General features: G+C 47.5%; 1 protein-coding gene across 1 annotated transcript in view; it reads right to left on the bottom strand.

The window, feature by feature from the left end:
- Positions 1-6,071: 6,071 nt before the first annotated feature.
- ALG3 (ALG3 alpha-1,3- mannosyltransferase) overlaps positions 6,072-11,943 on the bottom strand; it is a 149,308-nt gene continuing 143,436 nt past the window's right edge. The window contains exons 8-9 of the mRNA XM_069618814.1: positions 10,288-10,432; positions 6,072-6,848 (exon numbers count right to left, since the gene is read on the bottom strand). Of these exons, the coding sequence (XP_069474915.1) occupies positions 6,659-6,848; positions 10,288-10,432 (335 nt within the window). The 3' untranslated portion in view covers positions 6,072-6,658. The remainder of the gene's footprint in view (positions 6,849-10,287; positions 10,433-11,943) is intronic.

Genomic DNA, 11,943 nt, shown 5'->3' with positions numbered 1-11,943 from the left:
GCACTGCAGAGCTGTATTTCTTGTGCAGGGATCATTGGAGCAGGGGGCCTTGCTATGTGTCTTGTGGGATGGTACTGCCAAGAGGCGTGCAGCTCCCTTCTCATAACCTTGCAGAGCGCACCATTTCCTGTGCGCAAGGGCCTGAAACTCTTTGCAACAATGGCGATTTCATGGGCTGTGTGGGAACTGGCAGGGGTGAGGGTGTTCGCGCTAATGCAAGGGACCTAATATTAAAGCACTTAATACTGTTCGCCACACTTGGGCCTACGTTCTAGGATGGCCACCATTTGTCTAAGATGGCGTTCGCATTTGCATCTCTTCTATAGCTTCTAATGCGTGCATTAGAGTGATCATTCACGGCCCTTTGTGTGTGCTCTCCTCTCCCATTTGCGTCTTATTTGGTATCGCCTAGGGGGGGGGTGGTAAGACCCAGTCTCCTCCCCAACACTCTGTTGGAGTCTCTGCATTGACTATGAGCGAACTGAAGATAAGGTCCATTAACAGCCTTGCAAACTATGCAGTGAAAATAATTTGCTCTACAAAGGGAAACTCTGTTGATAAACCCTGGAGGGATCAATTATAGTCTGCGCCCTCTATGTGCGTCAAACACCTGTAGGTGGAATTACATTAGTTAGGTATGCCTCCGGGCTGCAAGTGCGCAATTCAAATGCAAATAAATAAATAAATGTCGTTCTTTTTGCTGACAAATACAAGCTTTTTGGGCTCAGGGATTTGCTGCTAAAAGAGCGAAAAAAAGAAGAGCAGAAAATACTAAATTGGGTTGTGTAAATGATCAGTGTAAATTAGATTGTCTGAAATACTTGCGCGACTCTAGGCTCTCCCTTTTGCGGTTAGCCATACTTGGGTTTTGTGTCCTTCTCTATCCCCTTTCAATTGTGGTTACTGTTGCTCTGTGTACTGTGGCCCATTAGGCTCTCTCCCACTCTTTAGGTCCCCATTCATCTGCGATTACTGTTGTGCTGTGAGCGGTGTCCCATTGAGCTCTCTCCCACTCTCTACATCCCCATTTATCTGTGATTACTGATGGGAACTGTGTCCCATTAGGCTCTCACCCACTCTCTAGGCCTCCATTCATCTGTGATTACTGTTGTGCTGTGAACTGTGTCTCATTAGGCTCTCTTCCACTCTCTAGTGCCCACCTAGCAGGGGGTATCGTTTCTACTGTTTGTCACCTGTCTGCTCCCTGTGTGAAACCCCTCTACGTATCATGTACTGTGCGGCAGCTGCGATGTGCATCCCTCCATTCTCTCTCTCTCACTCCCTCCTCCAACTTTCCTCCTTGCACCCACTATGCTGCCATCCGTTTCTCCCATCTTCGAAACTACTACTCTATCTCCTATCCTATCCCTCACACTAAGCCTGGAAGGATGAGGTTCAAGAGGGACATCCTGGTCCCTAACCTGGGCCTCTCTATTGCTGATAACTACATCAGTGCTTCCTCCAGACACACACTCACCAACATCCTCTTTGACGTTCCCACACCAGACCTATGGACCCCTCATATGGTCTTGGCTCTCTCCCCTATCTCGTCCGCTCCCATCAATGGTGCACTCGGTAGAAGGCCCTCTTGGACTCCTTCACTCCTGCAACATAATCATTAATGTCTATTTGAATGGCACGGTCTTGGTCCAGGGCCCAAAGCCCAATCTCCTTCCCTTCCCTTCCCTTCCTTCTCCCCCTACTCCTCCTAGCGCCTCTCGGGCTCTTCTCCCTCCTCCTCCTTTCGCCACCTCTCTGGCCCCTACCTCCTCCTCTATGGCTACAATGCACCCTCCTGCTCCCACCTCTGCCCACTCTTGGGCCCGTCCACCGCTGATTGTACCTCAAGCCTGTACCCCACCCCGGAAGTCTTTCAAATGTGGAACTCTCCTCCAGGTCGACACACTTAACTCTCACTCTGCTGTCAAACACTCTGCTGTCAAACACTCTTCTGACATCTGCCACCTCCTCGAAGAACTTGACCTGGATGTCCTCCCTCTCACCGAGACATGGTTCACGGCAAACTCTGTCACGAGTTTTGACACTCCTCCCTGATGGCTACAAAAACCTCTCCGAACCCAGAAGCAACTGACCCGGAGGCGGAGAAGCCCTGATCTTTCCGGAGTGGGTCCCTGCTTCTATCATTCCTATGGAGGCCTACTCCTCCTTTGAATGCCTGGTCTGCAGGCTCTCCATCTCTCCTTGCATCTCTCCAACAGTGGCCACCATCTACAGGCCACCTGGCCAGGATGTCCTCTTCCTCTCAAGAGTAGGCTGACCTCTCCTCTTCTTGCCTCTACCTCTCAACTTCTCCTCCTTGGAGACCTTAAAATCCACCTGGATGCTTCTAATCCCTCCTTTGGGCTCTTCTGGTACCTCTGCAACACACTCTCTCTTTCCAGTCTACCCTCTGGTCCGACACACTCTGCCGGTCACACCCTGGATTTTCCCATCTCTTCAGACATCCCCCTCTCTAACCCTCTCACCACGCCACTCTCTTGGACTGACCACTTTCTGATCTCGTCTCACCTGAAACCCTGTCCCCCAGGCCAAGCCTACCCCAGCACTTCCACCTACCATCTCGGTCATTCAGCCCATAAAGCATGTGTCAGAGGATGGCTTTGCCGCTACTTTCTCTGCTCTTCCAACACCTACGGCTGACTCACACTCTGACACAGCCCTCTCTAACCGTCATCGTTCCATCTCCAACACTCTGGACATCCTTGCCCCATCATGAGAATCCGTCTGAAGCCTACTTCCAAGTGCAACTCTTGGTATTACTCTGACCTCCCTGCCCTGAAACGCAAGTGCAGGGTGGCTCAGCGGAAGTCATCTGGGGCATCCTCTGACAAACTGGCCTGCCGCCTGCTCCAAAGGCAATACACTCTCTCTATCCTGTACAAGAAGAGAGTCTGCATCCATACCCCTGTCTCTAGGGCCTCTAACAACATGGCTGAGCTCTTTCAAATCTGCAAGGAGCTGCCCAAACCTACTACAGTCTTCACCCTCCCCTGTTCCCTCCCAGACCCTCTTTACGGCTGTGGCTTCTCACTTCACCACTACAAACTCAGGACACCCTGTCCTCGCCCTCCTCTTCCTCTCCCTCTCTCGGCCGCACTCTAGCCACCTCTCCCTCTCCTCTTTCTCTCTGACCACACCCAACGATGTTTCAAGAAAAGTCCGATCTATGAAAGTGTCGTCCAAACAGGTGCTTCCCTGCTCCTCCAGAACCATCAAGGACCACATTGATACCCTCGCTTCAGCCTTGGCCGTTTTCTGCAATCATTCTTTCACCACTGGATCCTTCCCCTCTCTCCTCAAGCACTCCCTTGTGCACCCCCTCCTAAAAAAGCCTTGTGCCAATCCAACCTGCCTGGCAAACTATTGCCCGATCTCTATTACTCCTTTCCTGGGCCAACTCTTGGAAAGGCTGGCCATCTCCCAGCTTACTCTCCACACTGAATCTGTTGGTTATCTCCATGATCATCAGTCAGCTTCAGAGCAGCCAGAGACACAGACACTGCTCTCCTGAACACCTGTAAAGATCTGCTCATTAATCTCGACTCTAGCCTTCCTTCTGTCCTCATCCTCCTTGACCATTCCCCTGCCTTGGACACGGTCAATCATTCCTGACTGTAACTGCGATTCAGAAAAGGAGCGCCTCCAATGAGCTCTGCCTTAATGCCAGCAAGACTGAGCTCTTTCTCATTGAGACCCCTGCTCCAGTTTTCACTCTCTCACTCTGGCTGCCTTCCTTGGGCCCTCTTCCTTTGCCTTCATGTGAGGCTAAAAACCTTGGTGTCATCTTCGACTCCATTCTCTCCTTCTTTCCTCACATTACAGATCTTGCCAAGAAGGCCCACTACCAGCTGCACTTCCTCAAAGGTATTCTTCCTTTTCTCACTTTCGTCCAGAGGCTCACAGCCTCCAGAGCTCTGGTTCACTCTAGGCTGGACTACTGCAACAGCTTCTTTCTCAATCTGCCTTACTCTTGTCTCCGCCCTGTAAAACTAATCTAGAACAGTGCTGCAAGACTTATCCTTGGCCTCAAGCGCAGGGACCGTATCTCTCCAGCCCTGAAATCTCTCCACTGGCTCCCGGTGGCTGCAAGGATCAAGTTCACGACGCTCTGCATCGTATACAAGGCTTTCTGGGGCCAGTGCCCGCATTACATCCAACTTTCTCTTGCAAAATACCTTCTTTCTAGAGCCCTTCGCTCAGCTACCTCAAACATTAGGAGGGTCAGACACTTCTACAGGCAGAGAATGGGGGGTAGATCCCTCTCCTCAGCAGCTGCCTCCCTAAGGAATGGCCTCCCTGCACCCCTCAAATTTGAGCCAGATCACCTGAAGTTCCGGAAGCAGCCCAAGACCTTCCTTTTCTCCTCTGCTTTCTCTCTCTCTCCCTTGCTGACCTACCCATCTCCTGAGCCGACTGGTTGCTTGGGTACCCTGAGAGTCTACTGAGTACCAGGCTCCTCCATGATCAGTCTCCCTGACACTGCCTCTGGGCATACTGTGCACTTACACTTAGGGGATGTAACTGTTACCCACAGCCCCCTGCCTTCTTGCACTAACCCAGAGCTACGCTGCCCTGATTGCACTTCCCTCTCCCTGGCACTCCACGTCGTAGCACTTGCACGATCTGAATGTCACAAAGCCTATTAAGATAGTTTGTCTCATCATCCCTCTGACTTCCCTCCCTTGTCTTGTCGTACCTAGATAAACTTGTGTACAGACGAGTTATAAATGACATATCAAACAGGGATACCTATATTCAGTTAAGGCCTTAAATCAGCCTTATATTCAGACACTTTAAAGGCTGCAAGAAAGATGCTTATTCTCTTTAAGTAGATATGACAAGTTATTGTTAAACAGTAACAGAAAGAAATGGAAAATGAGTAGCCAATGTGGTTGCCACCTAAAAACTAGAACAATCACTTTTCCTATTAACTCGTCTACTGTGTAAGAAGCTAACGAATAGGATATGCATCGGGCTGAGTGTGGAAGGAATATGGACAGGAAACAAGGCCATGTTTTTCTCTCTCAGGTGACCTAGCTACTCAGGTAAGTGAAAGCGTGGGAGCCTTTCTTTCTGAAGCAAGGAAGATTAGGGAACAGATGGAATAAATGGCCAATTAGTTCAGAAATACATTACGTGTGCAGTAAACATCAAAGTGCTTTTGATCAAACAGAGGCTAAAAGAATACTGTATTTAGTAAAGAACCGTGGCCTCTCCTGTATTTATGGAGATGTTTTTGATTTTACTGTACATTTTATTTTGGACTTAATGATTTGCACGTGTTTTAGCTAACCATTTGAAAAATGGCTTCTATTCATATTTTTATCTAGTTTCATCTGCATGTTCTTATAGCAAGTTTTAATTTTGCGTATGTTGTGTGCATTATATATAATTTGTTTTGTATGCTATTGCAGAATTGCTGCATGTATTGTTTAGCATTGCAAACTCATGGAGCCAAAAAGTGTGAATGAAATTCAAATCAATTCAATTCAATGAGATGGTCCAAAAGGACAAGGTAGAACACATTCCCAAGGAGCAGTGGGCACAAGAAGTGAACTCTCAATACAGCCTGGTAAAGAGGCCATTTTAGGTCAATTAAGGCCTTCAGGCTCCACACAAAAATTTACAAAATGTTACAGATGTTTGCCATAAAAACAATCTGGCCGATTCAACCAAGTGATGTCTGTGCTCCCTGACCTAAAGGGTGCCTGCTTTATGTCCCAATTAATTTCCGTCACTGCCAGTATGAAAGGTTCCCAGTGGAAGATGAATGCTAGCAGTTCAAGGAACTGCCTCTCGGTCTGCACTCCAAATGCAGAGTGCTCACCAAAAGAACTGGCTCCAGAGGCAGCACACTTGTGTAGAGAAGGTTTTCACGTATACCCCCACATGGACAATTGGTTGTGCAGGGACAGCCACAAACAAGGACCACGTCAAGCTCTCCTGCAATGTCTTTGTCTTTTCAAATGGCTTCACCTGGCGATAAACAAAGACCAGTCTGCACTGGAGATTGAGAGAATACAAGAGAAAGCACGCAATGGCAACACAGCTTCCACCAAACGTTTAATCTCAGTTTATCAAGATGGCCAAAGCTAAGAGGAGCTCCTTCCAACCCAGCTTTTGACAACATAAGCATGGCCCATGATCACAGGCACAGAGAGGACAACACAGAGGAACAGGAAGGGAGCCTCACTTTTCTCTGATGACCCAGATGTTTCCGGAACACCAGAGATGCATTGGAACTCTCTTAATTCCAGGCCGAGCGTCATCCAAGAAAGTATAGTTCATACTTTAGACATTGCCCATTATTCCAAAGTGATAGTGAAAATGTAAAAAAATATGCATTGGCTATTTCTCGTTTTAGGAACCTTATTGAAAGATCAGTCACATGCGTTCCTCCGGATTGTGCTAGCATACTTTTCCTCTCCATGAATACCAGTGAATTCTTCTCAGACAGCCCTGAGCGGTCAGGGGGATGTCCCATGAGGCGGGATTTGCTATTCCAGAGCTGTGTGTGCCGTCCTCGTTCATTTCACTCACTCTCACTCTCTCTCTGCCTCTTGCTTGCCAACCTTGGCGGGACATTCTCTGGTCCTTGAGAAAAAGGAGGCTCATTTTCCATCTGTTGGGGACGGTCTCATTTGGTTTTCTTACTACCCTCTGATGAATTCCGGATCGGAGGAGATGCATCAGGCTCCAAAAGTGGCGGGGTGCCATACCAAAGCTGCAGAAGGATTATGGCATGGCAGATGTGCAGTGCAGCAGAGCTGGCACTAGTGGATGGGAAGGTGTTCCAGCACAACTCAATCAGGCCCAAAATCAGCACTCTGAGGGAGCAGGAGAGATATGGTTAGTGACATCAAGGCAAGGCAACAGGATAGATGCACAACAAGGGAAAATACACAAAGCACTCTGAGAAGATAAAAACAAAAGAATATGTGCCCAAAAGGATGAGATTCAGAAATGGGGGGGGGGGGGGAGAGGGTCGGAGGGGAGAAACTAGCTGAGAAGTGTAGGACTCATAGTCGGCACCATCAGTAAGAATAAGACATACGGTTGGCACCTCCAGGAAGGCTGAGACACAGGGTCTGCAACCTGAGAACGATAGATCAGAGGATCCGCATAGTAAGGAAACTAGGACACTGGAGTCTACACTCCCTGGAATGATAAAATACAGGATTAGCACCTCGGAAAGGCTAGCACGCAGGGTTAAAAAGACCTTTTACAAAGAAGGGAAGAAACATTGGTTATCCTTAATAACCTGAAACGGAAGAGTGGACAAGGCTGGCCTGCTCAGAAAGAAAAGGACATGGTATGCAGTCTGCAATGGATACTTATATAGGTCTTACTTTCTTCTCCTTGTTATCGCGGCTAGAACTACTTTTACTACTCCAATACGCCAGGTAGCAGCCACCCTTCCCTGTTCCAATCTGACATGTTGCGAGTGGCCCCTTCCACAGTCATAATGTCCCCTTCCACAGTCATACTGTCACTACATATTTAACCATACCAATCATAAATCCAAGTCACAAATATTGCCATCCACTTCTAAATCTAAAAACCCCCTAACAAACTCTCAGTTCCAGTCAATTATGTTATGTTAAGTTGTCTCATACTGCGCACCATTACTCTTGGCTCAGGGTGGTTTAGTGAGGGAGGAGGGATAGGATGAGGTTCTGCTCTTCTATTGATGCTCGACGAATCAGGAGTAACTGTCGCCTGTGCGTGTCAGCGTTCTAAGTGAGTTTTGATTTTGTGCACTGGCTTGTTGCATCTGGAAGGGTAAGGCCCAGTGTCTGGGATTGTTTGTTGTTGTTATGTTGGATGGGTGTTTGGTGCGTAGTTTGGCTGGCCCCTGGGCATGTGTGGTACTTGGGTGGTATGTTGGAGTGGAGTAGGAGCAAGCTTTGTTAGTAAATTGGCTATCCTCAAAATTCTTCTCAGTGCAATGCCTTGGCTTCCCACGACAAGATCCTCCAAGTGTAGTGTGTTGGCTATCTCCGCAATTCATCCAAGTGCCAGATTTTAGCTACACTCATAAAACGTTCAAGTCCAATGCAATAGCTACCTTCACAGTCCTGTCTGGGTGCAAAGGATTGGCTACCCTCATAAAACTTCTAAGTACAATGCATTGGCTATCTCCACAGTTCATCTAGGTGTGATACATTAGCTACCCTCAAAGATCTTTAACTGCAGTGCATTGGCTGCCTTCACAGTTTCTCAAAGTGCAGTGTAATTGCAACCCTTGACAGACTTCTGAGTGCAATACGTTGACTATCTTCACAATTCGTTTAAGTGCAATACATTGGCTACCCTCAGAAATCTTCTAAGTGCAGTACATTGGCCATCTTCACAATTCAGCCGAGTGCAGTGTATTTGCTACCCTCATAAAATCATCTAGATGCCACGAGTGAGATATCTTCACAGCCGTCTAGGTGCAACTTATTGGCTAACCTCAAAACATCTAAGTGCAATACATCGGCTTTCATCATAATTAGTCTCAGTGCAAAACATGGGCTACCCTCGAAACTCTTCTAAGTGCAGTACACCAGCTATCTTCACAATTCCTCTAAGTGCAATGTGTTAGCAACCCTCATAAAATCGACTAAGTTCAATACATTAGCTATCTACATAATTAGCCTCAGTGCAAAATACTGGTTACCCATAAAATCTTCTTAGTACAATACATTGGCCGTCTATATAATTATCCAGGACACATTTAAACCCTTCTCTGTGATGCTGTATGGACACCGTATGTTAATGTTGAAGGTATTTGTATAGCGCACTGTCACCAACAGAGTTGGTCTCCAGGCGCTCAGGCGGATCTGTAAACAAAAGGTGGACGGGGTGGGTTAGTGGGTGAAAAGGCTGTAGAAAAGTGAGAGGTGGTGTACTGTTGGCAGCTTCAGTTCAGTTTTCACTGTGCGCTGAGCTTGGGTGTGCAAGTAGGATCGAAGCGGGTCCTCGCGTGCTGTTGTTGCGATCTATGTGTTGGTTGTTTGTTATTGCAGTGTGGTGACATCTGTGCGGTTTGCTGTGAGAGAGGTGGTTGTGTGGGTTTTGTGTGCATTAAGTAAGCAGAAATGAGAGGTTTTGGTTAGTGGGTTGCATGTCTCATAATCAATCCCTGTAGTTTAGTTTATGCATCAGGCAGCCACACTGGGTTGGCATACTCTCCCCCCAGGTCCACTTGACTGTCCAGTCCCTATGGCGACACTGCGGCTGGATCAGCAGACCAACTGGCACAGCACCCCCGGCTCAGGGAGCACTGTCCCCAGATCGACAGTGGCGTTCCACCATCACCTACCAGCTTCTCTCCATCTATTCCCTGTCGGTAGTCCATTGGGTGGTATAACTTCTCTTCCCTTTCTGGACTGTCTAGTATAAGTGCCGGGGGATGAGGTTGGCCTCCAGCTGAGTTATTGAGCTTGGTACACCCAGGGGGGGGCGGGCATAATCCTGCTTAGGTAGTGGAGATGTATTATCTATCCCTGTTCTTTTCTATGTATTACTGTTTATGGTCCATTGCTGCCTGTGCCCTCAAGGGTTGCCAGGTAATACCTTGCTCTCCCTTCCGATTGATCTGTGGGTCTTCTTGTTATGATTGGTGGTTTATTTTTAATAGATAGTGGATATGTTACACGTGGGTATATCTTTATTTTAATAAGGGTTGATTATTAGGGGAGTCAGGATAGGCTATTCTCTTGGCCTAGTTCCTCTGTGTATGTCCTTATGGGCATTCTTTCTGGTTATGGGATGAAGAGCCAGGATTTGAGGAGTTTCTGCCCCGTTCTGCCATACCCCCGAAGGTGGCGCTATCCTGATTGAAGAGTGTCTATCCCAAAGGTCCCCTTAGTGCATACTGAGGAAATTCCCATGCCTACAGTCCTCCAAGGAACTCGCCTCTCAGTGCGAAGATGGACGCAGGATGGAACTGCGATAATGTCCCAACCTACTCAAGCAGCCTTTCCTGAAGCTCCCCATCCCCTTACCATGAGGTGAAGAAAAGAGTACCAGAGCCCACAGTTCTGTCCAGTCCAAAAGTGATTAGGTAACTTGAAGATAAACCATGCTCATCTGTGAGGTCTCATCCCATAGAATGATAAAATACCATCCAGTGAGATTTACTATGGACTTCTATGGGGCCTGCATCGTCTGTCTGGCTCTTGCCTGTGGACTGGAGTTGCCACGGGGAGCAAAAACAAATTAGAAACACTCTGCCCACGCTCCACTGCCCTCCAACCCTTTACTCCCATGCTCACGTACTTGAGGAGGTGCGCAAGTTTCTTCACTGGAGAGCACCAAAGCAGGTACGGAAGGGTGTGGAAGTACCAGACGTAGAATTGGTAGTGCAGGGAGCGGCTGAAACAAATGCCAATGAAGTTTGAGGTGAAAAGCACAAAGATGATTTCTGTACGTTGGTCAAGGAAAAGAATTTTCCACTAAAAAAAGAAACAATAGCAGGGATTCTGTATCCATTCCAATCATCTGAAACGCATGCAAGCAAAGCAACCAGTGTCTGTACGACTCTTGTGCGAGGAATTTCAGGTCGGCAAACCAAGAAATGTATAAGGGGAGCCAAGAAGGAGCAGAACTGGAAGTCTGGCTTGGCCCCAAGAGTTGAAAACATTTGTGTAAAAAAAGCCTAATATTTTTCAAATAACAGAAATGACAAAAGAAACATGTTGTATTTATCATCACAATATACTATAAAAAAAGATTACAGTTTCGTTATTTATAAGCACCACATCATTACTGTTAAAATGTTTTACTTTTTTCCGCCCTCCCCCAGCCCCCTCCTCATTGACATCAGTGAAACCCTAAACGTTTTGCTATAGGTTGAACCCTGTCCTGACATTTTGAGGCAAGAAAAGACTTAGTGCTTCCCTTTCCTTGCTCATCTCCTCACTGTTCGGGACTCTGGCCAGTACATATGGCTCCCAGTACAAGGTGGACGCTGTCCCTTTTAAAGATGTCTTTGTTGTATAACTGTGGCACACATCACCTGACCGTGAAGTGCTGCATGGGTACGTCTTTTTCTTTTGTAACATTTGTGATACCTTTAAGACGTGTGGCTGGTGGCAGCAGATTATTTTGCACCAGTTCTTGATTTACTTGCATGCATGGAAATGCTTTATCGCGTAATGCCATTTTAAAAACACACACAAAATGCCATGCCACACGTTTTTCACCCTGTCTTTTGTGTAACAAGTCATGAATGTGACCCAGTCAAGAGTGGGGTTGTGGGGTGAGAGAGACCCTCGCCCCCCATCTCCCTCAGAGTGCCTGAATATATGCAGGGCAATTGGTAGCACTGTTTCTATCTCAATACACCTCAGCCTGGAAAGGTGTATTTTGCTTTCTTTTTCAGAATGCACGAAGTCCTGCAAGCACCTGAGACCTAGAAGCCTGAAAGCAATCATGGGTCCAAGGAAGTAACACCAGGAGAAAGCAAACACAAATTACCACCAATGGAACGCACCTGGGTGCAACTGACAAAACCCAGCCTGGAACCGTCAGTACCCAAATGGAAATGGACTGGAGCTTCACCTCCCTAAACTAAATGAGACAGCAAACACCCATACCAAGTACCCAGAAGGACTAGCAGGGAGCTGTAGGGCAGTAATCAAATGACTGGAACTGGCAATAGATTACAGAAGGGGAACAGTGGAGACCCATAAACACTCCCCCGCTCCTATTTGCACAGACTCACCCTGAACAGATGATCTGTCTCAGCACTTGGCAGTCTAAAAGAAGGAGTCTGCAAGGCCACCAGACTTCATAAAGTCTTCCAAGGAAAGTCCCAACCCCCAATGCGAGTAACTCAAGTAGTGACTGGGCCATAAAAAGCAGTGAAAGGTGTTCAGGTGAAGTCAGGAGCAGAGGTGGTAGACCAAGAGACCAGAGATTATGGCGTGGCAA

Source organism: Ambystoma mexicanum, chromosome 10 (assembly GCF_040938575.1).
Source record: "Ambystoma mexicanum isolate Mex_15411 chromosome 10, UKY_AmexF1_1, whole genome shotgun sequence".
Taxonomy (NCBI): Eukaryota; Metazoa; Chordata; class Amphibia; order Caudata; family Ambystomatidae; genus Ambystoma; species Ambystoma mexicanum.
Note: the sequence above shows the minus strand (reverse complement) of the source record. Positions and strands in the feature narration are given on the sequence as shown.